Source organism: Petromyzon marinus, unplaced genomic scaffold (genome assembly GCF_048934315.1).
Source record: "Petromyzon marinus isolate PM22_M1 ecotype Great Lakes invasive population unplaced genomic scaffold, UKy_Petmar_22M1.pri1.0 PM_Scaffold_382, whole genome shotgun sequence".
NCBI lineage: Eukaryota > Metazoa > Chordata > Hyperoartia > Petromyzontiformes > Petromyzontidae > Petromyzon > Petromyzon marinus.
In genome coordinates this window covers 2594-16552 of record NW_027423371.1, presented here as the reverse complement: position 1 = coordinate 16552, position 13959 = coordinate 2594, and the positions used below count along the sequence as shown (strand labels likewise).

The following is a 13959-nucleotide window of genomic DNA, read 5'->3' as shown; positions in this document are numbered from 1 at the left end:
ACACATACCTCTAGATACACACATACCTCTACACACATACCTCTACACACATACCTCTAGATACACACATACCACTAGATACACACATACCACTAGATACACACATACCACTAGATACACACATACCTCTAGATACACACATACCTCTAGATACACACATACCTCTAGATACACACATACCTCTAGATACACACATACCTCTACACACATACCTCTACACACATACCTCTAGATACACACATACCTCTAGATACACACATACCTCTACACACATACCTCTACACACATACCTCTACACACATACCTCTAGATACACACATACCACTAGATACACACATACCACTAGATACACACATACCACTAGATACACACACACATACCGTAACTCCCCGTGTCTCTCTCTCCCCACGTCTCTCTCCCCGCGTCTCCCCGTGTCTCTCCCCGTGTCTCTCTCTCTCACCACGTGTCTCTCTCCGTGTCTCTCTCCCCGTGTCTCTCTCTCCCCGTGTCTCTCTCTCACCCCGTGTCTCTCTCCGTGTCTCTCTCCCCGTGTCTCTCTCTCCCCGCGTCTCCCCGTGTCTCTCTCTCCCTGTGTCTCTCTCTCCCCGTGTCTCTCTCTCTCACCACGTGTCTCTCCCCGTGTCTCTCCCCACGTGTCTCTCCCCGTGTCTCTCTGCCCCCGCGTGTCTCCTCGCGTGTCTCTCTCTGTGTCTCTCTCTCCCCGCGTGTCTCTCTCCCTGCTTGTCTCCCCGTGTCTCTCCCCCCGTGTCTCCTCGTGTCTCCCCGTGTCTCTCTCCCCGTGTCTCTCTCTGTGTCTCTCTCTCCCCGTGTGTCTCTCTCCCCGTGTCTCTCTCTCCCCGTGTCTCTCTCTCCCCGTGTCTCTCTCTCCCCGTGTCTCTCTCTCCCCGTGTCTCTCTCTCCCCGTGTCTCTCTCTCCCCGTGTCTCTCTCTCCCCGTGTCTCTCTCTCCCCGTGTCTCTCTCTCCCCGTGTCTCTCTCTCCCCGTGTCTCTCTCTCCCCGTGTCTCTCCCCGCGTCTCTCCCCGTGTCTCTCCACGTCTCTCCACATGTCTCTCTCTCCACGTATCTCCCCGTGTCTCTCGCCCCGTGTCTCCCTCTCTCCCCGTGTCTCTCCCCGTGTCTCTCTCTCCCCGTGTCTCTCTCTCCCCGCGTCTCTCCCCGTGTCTCCCCGTGTCTCCCCACGTGTCTCTCTCTCCCCGTGTCTCTCTCTCTCCCCACGTCTCTCTCTCTCCCCGTGTCTCTCTCTCTCCCCGTGTCTCTCTCTCTCCCCACGTCTCTCTCTCTCCCTGTGTCTCTCTCTCTCCCCGTGTCTCTCTCTCTCTCACCGTGTCTCTCTCTCCCCAGGTGTCTCTCTCTCCCCGTGTCTCTCTCTCTCCCCGTGTCTCTCTCTCTCCCCACGTCTATCTCTCTCCCCGTGTCTCTCTCTCCCCGTGTCTCTCTCTCTCTCCCCGTGTCTCTCCCCCCGTGTCTCTCCCCGCGTGTCTCTCCCCATGTCTCTCTCTCCACGTGTCTCCCCGTGTCTCTCTCCCCGTGTGTCTCCCCGTGTCTCTCCCCGCGTGTGTCTCTCCCCATGTCTCTCCCCACGTGTCTCTCCCCACGTGTCTCTCTCTGTGTCTCTCTCTGCGTGTCTCTCTCTCCCCGTGTCTCTCCCCGTGTCTCTCTCTGTGTCTCTCTCTCCCCGTGTCTCTCTCTCCTCGTGTCTCTCCCCGTGTCTCTCTCTGTGTCTCTCTCTGCGTGTCTCTCTCTCCCCGTGTCTCTCCCCGTGTCTCTCTCTCCGTGTCTCCCCGTGTCTCTCTCTCCGTGTCTCCCCGTGTCTCTCTCTGCGTGTCTCTCTCTCCCCGAGTCTCTCCCCGTGTCTCTCTCTGTGTCTCTCTCTGCGTGTCTCTCTCTCCCCGTGTCTCTCCCCGTGTCTCTCTCTCCACGTGTCTCCCCGTGTCTCTCTCCCCGTGTCTCTCCGCGTGTCTCTCTCCCCGTGTTTCTCTCTCCCCGTGTCTCCCCGTGTCTCTCTCACCATGTCTCCCCGTATCTCTCCGTGTCTCCCCGTGTCTCTCCCCGTGTCTCTCTCTCCCCGTGTCTCTCCCCGTGTCTCTCTCTCCACGTGTCTCCCCGTGTCTCTCTCCCCGTGTCTCCCCGTGTCTCTCTCCCCGTGTCTCTCTCCCCGTGTCTCTCTCTGTGTCTCTCTCTCCCCGTGTGTCTCTCTCCCCGTGTCTCTCTCTCCCCGTGTCTCTCTCTCCCCGTGTCTCTCTCTCCCCGTGTCTCTCTCTCCCCGTGTCTCTCCCCGCGTCTCTCCCCGTGTCTCTCCACATGTCTCTCCACATGTCTCTCTCTCCCCGTGTCTCTCGCCCCGTGTCTCTCTCCCCGTGTCTCTCTCTGTGTCTCTCTCTCCCCGTGTGTCTCTCTCCCCGTGTCTCTCTCTCCCCGTGTCTCTCTCTCCCCGTGTCTCTCTCTCCCCGTGTCTCTCTCTCCCTGTGTCTCTCCCCGCGTCTCTCCCCGTGTCTCTCCACATGTCTCTCCACATGTCTCTCTCTCCACGTGTCTCCCCGTGTCTCTCGCCCCGTGTCTCCCCGTGTCTCCCCGTGTCTCTCTCTCTCCCCGTGTCTCTCTCTCCCCGCGTCTCTCCCCGTGTCTCCCCGTGTCTCCCCACGTGTCTCTCTCTCCCCGTGTCTCTCTCTCTCTCTCCCCACGTCTCTCTCCCCGTGTCTCTCTCTCTCCCCGTGTCTCTCTCTCTCCCCGTGTCTCTCTCTCTCCCCACGTCTCTCTCTCTCTCCCCGTGTCTCTCTCTCTCTCACCGTGTCTCTCTCTCTCCCCAGGTGTCTCTGTCTCCCCGTGTCTTTCTCTCTCCCCAGGTGTCTCTCTCTCCCCGTGTCTCTCTCTCTCCCCGTGTCTCTCTGTCTCCCCACGTCTCTCTCTCTCCCCGTGTCTCTCTCTGCCCGTGTCTCTCTCTCTCCCCCCGTGTCTCTCCCCTTGTGTCTGTCCCCGCGTGTCTCTCCCCATGTCTCTCTCTCCACGTGTCTCCCCGTGTCTCTCTCCCCGTGTGTCTCCCCGTGTCTCTCCCCGCGTGTGTCTCTCCCCATGTCTCTCCCCACGTGTCTCTCCCCACGTGTCTCTCTCTGTGTCTCTCTCTGCGTGTCTCTCTCTCCCCGTGTCTCTCCCCGTGTCTCTCTCTGTGTCTCTCTCTCCCCGTGTCTCTCTCTCCTCGTGTCTCTCCCCGTGTCCCTCTCTGTGTCTCTCTCTGTGTGTGTCTCTCTCCCCGTGTCTCTCCCCGTGTCTCTCTCTCCGTGTCTCCCCGTGTCTCTCTCTCCGTGTCTCCCCGTGTCTCTCTCTGCGTGTCTCTCTCTCCCCGTGTCTCTCCCCGTGTCTCTCTCTGTGTCTCTCTCTGCGTGTCTCTCTCTCCCCGTGTCTCACCCCGTGTCTCTCTCTCCACGTGTCTCCCCGTGTCTCTCTCCCCGTGTGTCTCCCCGTGTCTCTCCCCGCGTGTCTCTCTCCCCGTGTGTCTCCCCGTGTCTCTCCCCACGTGCCTCTCTCCCCGTGTTTCTCTCTCCCCGTGTCTCCCCGTGTCTCTCTCACCATGTCTCCCCGTGTCTCTCCCCGTGTCTCTCTCTCCCCGTGTCTCTCCCCGTGTCTCTCTCCACGTGTCTCCCCGTGTCTCTCTCCCCGTGTCTCTCTCTCCCCGTGTCTCCCCGTGTCTCTCTCACCATGTCTCCCCGTGTCTCTCCGTGTCTCCCCGTGTCTCTCCCCATGTCTCTCTCTCCACGTGTCTCCCCGTGTCTCTCTCCCCGTGTCTCTCTCCCCGTGTCTCTCTCCACGTGTCTCCCCGTGTCTCTCCCCGTGTGTCTCTCCGCGTGTCTCCCCGTGTCTCTCTCACCATGTCTCCCCGTGTCTCTCCGTGTCTCCCCGTGTCTCTCCCCGTGTCTCTCTCTCCACGTGTCTCCCCGTGTCTCTCCCCGTGTCTCTCTCTCCACGTGTCTCCCCGTGTCTCTCTCCCCGTGTCTCTCTCTCCACGTGTCTCCCCGTGTCTCTCCCCGTGTCTCTCTCTCCACGTGTCTCCCCGTGTCTCTCTCCCCGTGTCTCTCTCTCCACGTGTCTCCCCGTGTCTCTCCCCGTGTGTCTCTCCGCGTGTTTCTCTCTCCCCGTGTGTCTCTCCGCGTGTTTCTCTCTCCCCGTGTCTCCCCGTGTCTCTCTCACCATGTCTCCCCGTGTCTCTCCGTGTGTCTCCCCGCGTCTCTCTCTCCGTGTCTCTCCCCCGCGTGTCTCCACAGCCGTTTGTCTCCGAGTGTCTGAAGCACGGCAACTGCGTGGAGGCTAGGAAGTACATCCCCCGTGTCTCTCCCCCCGCGTGTGTCTCTCTCCCCGCGTGTTTCTCTCTCCCCGTGTCTCCCCGTGTCTCTCTCACCATGTCTCCTTGTGTCTCCCCGTGTCTCTCTCACCATGTCTCCTTGTGTCTCCCCGTGTCTCTCTCACCATGTCTCCCTGTGTCTCCCCGTGTCTCTCTCACCATGTCTCCCTGTGTCTCTCCGTGTCTCCCCGTGTCTCTCCGTGTCTCTCTCCCCGTGTCTCCCCGTGTCTCCGCGTGTGTCTCCCCATGTGTCTCTCCCCGTGTCTCTCCCCCGCGTGTCTCCACAGTCGTTTGTCTCCGAGTGTCTGAAGCACGGCAACTGCGTGGAGGCTAGGAAGTACATCCCCCGTCTCTCGCCCCGTGTCTCTCTCTCTCCCCCCGTGTCTCTCCCCCCGTGTCTGTCCCCGCGTGTCTCTCCCCATGTCTCTCTCTCCACGTGTCTCCCCGTGTCTCTCTCCCCGTGTGTCTCCCCGTGTCTCTCCCCGCGTGTGTCTCTCCCCATGTCTCTCCCCACGTGTCTCTCCCCACGTGTCTCTCTCTGTGTCTCTCTCTGCGTGTCTCTCTCTCCCCGTGTCTCTCCCCGTGTCTCTCTCTGTGTCTCTCTCTCCCCGTGTCTCTCTCTCCTCGTGTCTCTCCCCGTGTCCCTCTCTGTGTCTCTCTCTGTGTGTCTCTCTCTCCCCGTGTCTCTCCCCGTGTCTCTCTCTCCGTGTCTCCCCGTGTCTCTCTCTCCGTGTCTCCCCGTGTCTCTCTCTGCGTGTCTCTCTCTCCCCGTGTCTCTCCCCGTGTCTCTCTCTGTGTCTCTCTCTGCGTGTCTCTCTCTCCCCGTGTCTCACCCCGTGTCTCTCTCTCCACGTGTCTCCCCGTGTCTCTCTCCCCGTGTGTCTCCCCGTGTCTCTCCCCGCGTGTCTCTCTCCCCGTGTGTCTCCCCGTGTCTCTCCCCACGTGCCTCTCTCCCCGTGTTTCTCTCTCCCCGTGTCTCCCCGTGTCTCTCTCACCATGTCTCCCCGTGTCTCTCCCCGTGTCTCTCTCTCCCCGTGTCTCTCCCCGTGTCTCTCTCTCCACGTGTCTCCCCGTGTCTCTCTCCCCGTGTCTCTCTCTCCCCGTGTCTCCCCGTGTCTCTCTCACCATGTCTCCCCGTGTCTCTCCGTGTCTCCCCGTGTCTCTCCCCGTGTCTCTCTCTCCACGTGTCTCCCCGTGTCTCTCTCCCCGTGTCTCTCTCCCCGTGTCTCTCTCCACGTGTCTCCCCGTGTCTCTCCCCGTGTGTCTCTCCGCGTGTCTCCCCGTGTCTCTCTCACCATGTCTCCCCGTGTCTCTCCGTGTCTCCCCGTGTCTCTCCCCGTGTCTCTCTCTCCACGTGTCTCCCCGTGTCTCTCCCCGTGTCTCTCTCTCCACGTGTCTCCCCGTGTCTCTCTCCCCGTGTCTCTCTCTGCACGTGTCTCCCCGTGTCTCTCCCCGTGTGTCTCTCCGCGTGTTTCTCTCTCCCCGTGTGTCTCTCCGCGTGTTTCTCTCTCCCCGTGTCTCCCCGTGTCTCTCTCACCATGTCTCCCCGTGTCTCTCCGTGTCTCCCCGTGTCTCTCCCCGTGTCTCTCTCTCCACGTGTCTCCCCGTGTCTCTCCCCGTGTCTCTCTCTCCACGTGTCTCCCCGTGTCTCTCTCCCCGTGTCTCTCTCCACGTGTCTCCCCGTGTCTCTCCCCGTGTGTCTCTCCGCGTGTCTCCCCGTGTCTCTCTCACCATGTCTCCCCGTGTCTCTCCGTGTCTCCCCGTGTCTCTCCCCGTGTCTCTCTCTCCACGTGTCTCCCCGTGTCTCTCCCCGTGTCTCTCTCTCCACGTGTCTCCCCGTGTCTCTCTCCCCGTGTCTCTCTCTCCACGTGTCTCCCCGTGTCTCTCCCCGTGTGTCTCTCCGCGTGTTTCTCTCTCCCCGTGTGTCTCTCCGCGTGTTTCTCTCTCCCCGTGTCTCCCCGTGTCTCTCTCACCATGTCTCCCCGTGTCTCTCCGTGTGTCTCCCCGCGTCTCTCTCTCCGTGTCTCTCCCCCGCGTGTCTCCACAGCCGTTTGTCTCCGAGTGTCTGAAGCACGGCAACTGCGTGGAGGCTAGGAAGTACATCCCCCGTGTCTCTCCCCCCGCGTGTGTCTCTCTCCCCGTGTGTCTCTCCGCGTGTTTCTCTCTCCCCGTGTCTCCCCGTGTCTCTCTCACCATGTCTCCTTGTGTCTCCCCGTGTCTCTCTCACCATGTCTCCTTGTGTCTCCCCGTGTCTCTCTCACCATGTCTCCCTGTGTCTCCCCGTGTCTCTCTCACCATGTCTCCCTGTGTCTCTCCGTGTCTCCCCGTGTCTCTCCGTGTCTCTCTCCCCGTGTCTCCCCGTGTCTCCGCGTGTGTCTCCCCATGTGTCTCTCCCCGTGTCTCTCCCCCGCGTGTCTCCACAGTCGTTTGTCTCCGAGTGTCTGAAGCACGGCAACTGCGTGGAGGCTAGGAAGTACATCCCCCGTCTCTCGCCCCGTGTCTCTCTCTCTCCCCCCGTGTCTCTCCCCCCGTGTCTGTCCCCGCGTGTCTCTCCCCATGTCTCTCTCTCCACGTGTCTCCCCGTGTCTCTCTCCCCGTGTGTCTCCCCGTGTCTCTCCCCGCGTGTGTCTCTCCCCATGTCTCTCCCCACGTGTCTCTCCCCACGTGTCTCTCTCTGTGTCTCTCTCTGCGTGTCTCTCTCTCCCCGTGTCTCTCCCCGTGTCTCTCTCTGTGTCTCTCTCTCCCCGTGTCTCTCTCTCCTCGTGTCTCTCCCCGTGTCCCTCTCTGTGTCTCTCTCTGTGTGTCTCTCTCTCCCCGTGTCTCTCCCCGTGTCTCTCTCTCCGTGTCTCCCCGTGTCTCTCTCTCCGTGTCTCCCCGTGTCTCTCTCTGCGTGTCTCTCTCTCCCCGTGTCTCTCCCCGTGTCTCTCTCTGTGTCTCTCTCTGCGTGTCTCTCTCTCCCCGTGTCTCACCCCGTGTCTCTCTCTCCACGTGTCTCCCCGTGTCTCTCTCCCCGTGTGTCTCCCCGTGTCTCTCCCCGCGTGTCTCTCTCCCCGTGTGTCTCCCCGTGTCTCTCCCCACGTGCCTCTCTCCCCGTGTTTCTCTCTCCCCGTGTCTCCCCGTGTCTCTCTCACCATGTCTCCCCGTGTCTCTCCCCGTGTCTCTCTCTCCCCGTGTCTCTCCCCGTGTCTCTCTCTCCACGTGTCTCCCCGTGTCTCTCTCCCCGTGTCTCTCTCTCCCCGTGTCTCCCCGTGTCTCTCTCACCATGTCTCCCCGTGTCTCTCCGTGTCTCCCCGTGTCTCTCCCCGTGTCTCTCTCTCCACGTGTCTCCCCGTGTCTCTCTCCCCGTGTCTCTCTCCCCGTGTCTCTCTCCACGTGTCTCCCCGTGTCTCTCCCCGTGTGTCTCTCCGCGTGTCTCCCCGTGTCTCTCTCACCATGTCTCCCCGTGTCTCTCCGTGTCTCCCCGTGTCTCTCCCCGTGTCTCTCTCTCCACGTGTCTCCCCGTGTCTCTCCCCGTGTCTCTCTCTCCACGTGTCTCCCCGTGTCTCTCTCCCCGTGTCTCTCTCTGCACGTGTCTCCCCGTGTCTCTCCCCGTGTGTCTCTCCGCGTGTTTCTCTCTCCCCGTGTGTCTCTCCGCGTGTTTCTCTCTCCCCGTGTCTCCCCGTGTCTCTCTCACCATGTCTCCCCGTGTCTCTCCGTGTCTCCCCGTGTCTCTCCCCGTGTCTCTCTCTCCACGTGTCTCCCCGTGTCTCTCCCCGTGTCTCTCTCTCCACGTGTCTCCCCGTGTCTCTCTCCCCGTGTCTCTCTCCACGTGTCTCCCCGTGTCTCTCCCCGTGTGTCTCTCCGCGTGTCTCCCCGTGTCTCTCTCACCATGTCTCCCCGTGTCTCTCCGTGTCTCCCCGTGTCTCTCCCCGTGTCTCTCTCTCCACGTGTCTCCCCGTGTCTCTCCCCGTGTCTCTCTCTCCACGTGTCTCCCCGTGTCTCTCTCCCCGTGTCTCTCTCTCCACGTGTCTCCCCGTGTCTCTCCCCGTGTGTCTCTCCGCGTGTTTCTCTCTCCCCGTGTGTCTCTCCGCGTGTTTCTCTCTCCCCGTGTCTCCCCGTGTCTCTCTCACCATGTCTCCCCGTGTCTCTCCGTGTGTCTCCCCGCGTCTCTCTCTCCGTGTCTCTCCCCCGCGTGTCTCCACAGCCGTTTGTCTCCGAGTGTCTGAAGCACGGCAACTGCGTGGAGGCTAGGAAGTACATCCCCCGTGTCTCTCCCCCCGCGTGTGTCTCTCTCCCCGTGTGTCTCTCCGCGTGTTTCTCTCTCCCCGTGTCTCCCCGTGTCTCTCTCACCATGTCTCCTTGTGTCTCCCCGTGTCTCTCTCACCATGTCTCCTTGTGTCTCCCCGTGTCTCTCTCACCATGTCTCCCTGTGTCTCCCCGTGTCTCTCTCACCATGTCTCCCTGTGTCTCTCCGTGTCTCCCCGTGTCTCTCCGTGTCTCTCTCCCCGTGTCTCCCCGTGTCTCCCCGTGTCCCCGCGTGTCTCTCCCCATGTCTCTCTCTCCACGTGTCTCCCCGTGTCTCTCTCCCCGTGTGTCTCCCCGTGTCTCTCCCCGCGTGTGTCTCTCCCCATGTCTCTCCCCACGTGTCTCTCCCCACGTGTCTCTCTCTGTGTCTCTCTCTGCGTGTCTCTCTCCCCGTGTGTCTCCCCGTGTCTCTCCCCACGTGCCTCTCTCCCCGTGTTTCTCTCTCCCCGTGTCTCCCCGTGTCTCTCTCACCATGTCTCCCCGTGTCTCTCCCCGTGTCTCTCTCTCCCCGTGTCTCTCCCCGTGTCTCTCTCTCCACGTGTCTCCCCGTGTCTCTCTCCCCGTGTCTCTCTCTCCCCGTGTCTCCCCGTGTCTCTCTCACCATGTCTCCCCGTGTCTCTCCGTGTCTCCCCGTGTCTCTCCCCGTGTCTCTCTCTCCACGTGTCTCCCCGTGTCTCTCTCCCCGTGTCTCTCTCCCCGTGTCTCTCTCCACGTGTCTCCCCGTGTCTCTCCCCGTGTGTCTCTCCGCGTGTCTCCCCGTGTCTCTCTCACCATGTCTCCCCGTGTCTCTCCGTGTCTCCCCGTGTCTCTCCCCGTGTCTCTCTCTCCACGTGTCTCCCCGTGTCTCTCCCCGTGTCTCTCTCTCCACGTGTCTCCCCGTGTCTCTCTCCCCGTGTCTCTCTCTCCACGTGTCTCCCCGTGTCTCTCCCCGTGTCTCTCTCTCCACGTGTCTCCCCGTGTCTCTCTCCCCGTGTCTCTCTCTCCACGTGTCTCCCCGTGTCTCTCCCCGTGTGTCTCTCCGCGTGTTTCTCTCTCCCCGTGTGTCTCTCCGCGTGTTTCTCTCTCCCCGTGTCTCCCCGTGTCTCTCTCACCATGTCTCCCCGTGTCTCTCCGCGTGTCTCCCCGTGTCTCCCCCTGTGTCTCTCCCCGTGTCTCCCCGTGTCTCTCTCTCCGTGTCTCTCTCACCATGTCTCCCCGTGTCTCTCCGCGTGTCTCCCCGTGTCTCCCCCTGTGTCTCTCCCCGTGTCTCCCCGTGTCTCTCTCTCCGTGTCTCTCTCACCATGTCTCCCCGTGTCTCTCCGCGTGTCTCCCCGTGTCTCCCCCTGTGTCTCTCCCCGTGTCTCCCCGTGTCTCTCTCTCCGTGTCTCTCTCACCATGTCTCCCCGTGTCTCTCCCCGTGTCTCTCCCCCGCGTGTCTCCACAGCCGTTTGTCTCCGAGTGTCTGAAGCACGGCAACTGCATGGAGGCTAGGAAGTACATCCCCCGTCTCTCTCCGTGTCTCTCTCCACGTGTCTCTCTCTGCGTGTCTCTCCGTGTCTCCGTGTGTGTCTCCTCGCGTGTCTCTCCCCATGTCTCTCCCCGCGTGTCTCTCCCCGTGTCTCTCTCACCATGTCTCCCCGTGTCTCTCCGTGTCTCCCCGTGTCTCTCCCCATGTCTCTCCCCGCGTGTCTCTCCCCGTGTCTCTCTCACCATGTCTCCCCGTGTCTCTCCGTGTCTCCCCGTGTCTCTCTCTCCCCGTGTCTCTCCCCGCGTCTCTCTCTCCCCGTGTCTCTCGCCGTGTCTCTCCGTGTCTTGCCGTGTCTCTCTCTCTCCCCGTGTCTCTCCCCGTGTCTCTCTCACCATGTCTCCCCGTGTCTCCCTGTGTCTCCCCGTGTCTCCGTGTGTGTCTCCCCGTGTGTGTCTATCTCCCCGCGTGTCTCCACAGCCGTTTGTCTCCGAGTGTCTGAAGCACGGAAACTGCATGGAGGCTAGGAAGTACATCCCCCGTCTCTCTCCACGTGTCTCTCCGTGTCTCCCCGTGTCTCTCCCCACGTGTCTCTCTCTCTCTCCCCGTGTCTCCCCGTGTCTCTCTCCCCGTGTGTCTCCCCGTGTCTCTCTCCCCGTGTTTCTCTCTCCCCGTGTCTCCCCGTGTCTCTCTCCCCGTGTCTCTCTCCCCGTGTTTCTCTCTCCCCGTGTCTCTCTCCCTGTGTCTCTCTCCCCGTGTTTCTCTCTCCCCGTGACTCCCCCCGTGTCTCTCTCACCATGTCTCCCCGTGTCTCTCCCCGTGTCTCTCTCACCATGTCTCCCCGTGTCTCCCCCTGTGTCTCTCACCATGTCTCCCCGTGTCTCTCTCACCATGTCTCCCCGTGTGTCTCCCCGTGTCTCTCTCTCCCCGTGTCTCTCCCCGTGTCTCTCTCACCATGTCTCTCTCCGTGTCTCTCTCACCATGTCTCTCTCCCCGTGTCTCTCCCCGTGTCTCTCTCACCATGTCTCTCTCCGTGTCTCTCTCACCATGTCTCTCTCCCCGTGTCTCTCCCCGTGTCTCTCCCCCGCGTGTCTCCACAGTCGTTTGTCTCCGAGTGTCTGAAGCACGGAAACTGCGTGGAGGCTAGGAAGTACATCCCCCGTGTCTCGCCCCGTGTCTCTCCGTGTCTCCCCGTGTCTCTCCCCACGTGTCTCTCTCTCTCTCCCCGTGTCTCCCCGTGTCTCTCTCCCCGTGTGTCTCCCCGTGTCTCTCTCCCCGTGTTTCTCTCTCCCCGTGTCTCTCTCCCCGTGTTTCTCTCTCCCCGTGTCTCCCCGTGTCTCTCTCCCCGTGTGTCTCCCCGTGTCTCTCTCCCCGTGTTTCTCTCTCCCCGTGTCTCCCCGTGTCTCCCCGTGTCTCTCTCCCCGTGTCTCTCTCCCCGTGTTTCTCTCTCCACATGTCTCCCCCTGTGTCTCTCTCACCATGTCTCCCCGTGTCTCCCCGTGTCTCCCCGTGTCTCTCTTACCATGTCTCCCCGTGTCTCTCCCCGTGTCTCTCTCTCCCCGTGTCTCTCCCCGTGTCTCTCTCACCATGTCTCCCCGTGTCTCCGTGTGTGTCTCCCCGCGTGTCTCCACAGCCGTTTGTCTCCGAGTGTCTGAAGCATGGAAACTGCATGGAGGCTAGGAAGTACATCCCCCGTCTCTCGCCACGTGTCTCCCCGTGTCTCTCTCCCCGTGACTCTCTCCCCGTGTCTCTCTCACCATGTCTCTCCCCGTGTCTCTGTCACCGTGTCTCCCCGTGTCTCCCCGTGTTTCTCTCTCCCCGTGTCTCTCTCCCCGTGTCTCTCTCACCATGTCTCCCCCCGTGTGTCTCCCCGTGTCTCCCTGTGTCTCTCCCCATGTCTCTCTCCCCGTGTGTCTCCCCGCGTGTCTCCACAGCCGTTTGTCTCCGAGTGTCTGAAACACGGAAACTGCGTGGAGGCTAGGAAGTACATCCCCCGTCTCTCGCCCGAGATGCGTGTCAAGGCCTACCTGTCTGCAGGGTACGTAGCGGGGAGACACGGGGAGAGACACGTGGGGAGAGACACGGGGAGAGACACGGGGGGAGATACGGAGAGACACGAGGGGAGAGACACGGGGAGAGACACGGGGGGAGACACGTGGGGAGACACGGGGAGAGACACGGGGGGAGAGACACGGGGGGAGAGACACGCGGGGAGACACGGGGGGAGAGACGTGGGGAGAGACACGGGGAGACACGGGGAGACACCGGGAGAGACACGGGGAGACACGGGGAGACACCGGGAGAGACACGGGAGAGACACGGGGAGACACGGGGGGAGACACGGGGGGAGACACGGGGAGACATGGTGAGAGAGACACAGGGGGAGACACGGGGAGAGAGACACGGGGAGACACGGGGAGACACCGGGAGAGACACGGGGAGACACGGGGGGAGACACGGGGAGACATGGTGAGAGAGACACAGGGGGAGACACAGGGAGAGAGACACGGGGAGACACGGGGGGAGACACGGGGAGAGAGACCCTGCCCCCCACTAACCCTGCCCCCCACTAACCTTGCCCCCCACCCTGCCCCCCACTGCCCCCCACTGCCCCCCACTGCCCCCCAGGGACATGCCAGGTGCCGTGGCGAGTGCCCTGGAGCGTCGCTGTGATGGCGACGTGGGGAGAGACCCTGCCCCCCACTAACCCTGCCCCCCACTAACCCTGCCCCCCACTGCCCCCCACTGCCCCCCAGGGACATGCCAGGTGCCGTGGCGAGTGCCCTGGAGCGTCGCTGTGATGGCGACGTGGGGAGAGACCCTGCCCCCCACTAACCCTGCCCCCCACTAACCCTGCCCCCCACTGCCCCCCACTGCCCCCACTGCCCCCCACTGCCCCCCACTGCCCCCCAGGGACATGCCAGGTGCCGTGGCGAGTGCCCTGGAGCGTCGCTGTGATGGCGACGTGGGGAGAGACCCTGCCCCCCACTAACCCTGCCCCCCACTAACCCTGCCCCCCACTGCCCCCCACTGCCCCCCACTGCCCCCCACTGCCCCCCACTGCCCCCCAGGGACATGCCAGGTGCTGTGGCGAGTGCCCTGGAGCGTCGCTGTGATGGCGACGTGGCTGCTGTGTTGTCTCACCCCCTGGCTGACTCACACAGACGCCTCGTGGACACCTTGCCTCGTGGGGGGGGTGGGGGCCAGTGAGCACAACAACAACAACAACACTACAACAACAACACCACAACAACAACAACACCACAACAACAACAACACTACAACAACAACAACACAACCACAACAACACCACAACCACAACAACACCACCACCACAGACGCCTCGTGGACACCTTGCCTCGTGGGGGGGGTGGGGGCCAGTGAGCACCACAACAACAACACAACAACAACCACAACAACAACACAACCACAACAACACCACAACCACCACAACAACAACAACCACAACAACACCACAACAACACAGACGCCTCGTGGACACCTTGCCTCGTGGGGGGGCTGGGGGCCAGCAGTGAGCACCACAACAACAACAACCACAACAACAACACCACAACAACCACAACAACACCACAACAACAACCACAACAACAACACAACACCACAACAACAACAACCACAACAACACCACAACAACACAGCCACCACAGACGCCTCGTGGACACCTTGCCTCGTGGGGGGGGTGGGGGCCAGTGAGCACCACAAACAACAACAACAACAACCCACAACACAACAACAACACCACAACAACACAACCACAACAACAACAACCACCACAACACCACCACCACAGACGCCTCGTGGACACCTTGCCTCGTGGGGGGGGTGGGGGCCAGCAGTGAGCACCACAACAACCAC

At 61.8% G+C, this 13959-nt stretch overlaps 1 protein-coding gene across 7 annotated transcripts in view; it reads left to right on the top strand.

The window, feature by feature from the left end:
- Positions 1–13592, top strand: part of LOC116937393 (vacuolar protein sorting-associated protein 16 homolog) — a 92308-nt gene extending 78716 nt beyond the window's left edge. For 2 of the 7 annotated variants that reach the window (XM_076064327.1, XM_076064328.1), the window contains exon 12: positions 10564–11414. In XM_076064327.1, coding sequence (XP_075920442.1) covers positions 10564–11205 — 642 coding nt within the window. In that variant the 3' untranslated portion in view covers positions 11206–11414. Of the gene's footprint in view, positions 1–4278; positions 9876–10563; positions 11444–12017; positions 12122–12711; positions 12956–13154 lie in introns of those variants that run through there. The other 5 variants (XM_076064329.1, XM_076064330.1, XM_076064331.1 and 2 more) reach the window with 5 other exon arrangements.
- The last annotated feature ends 367 nt before the right edge of the window (positions 13593–13959 follow it).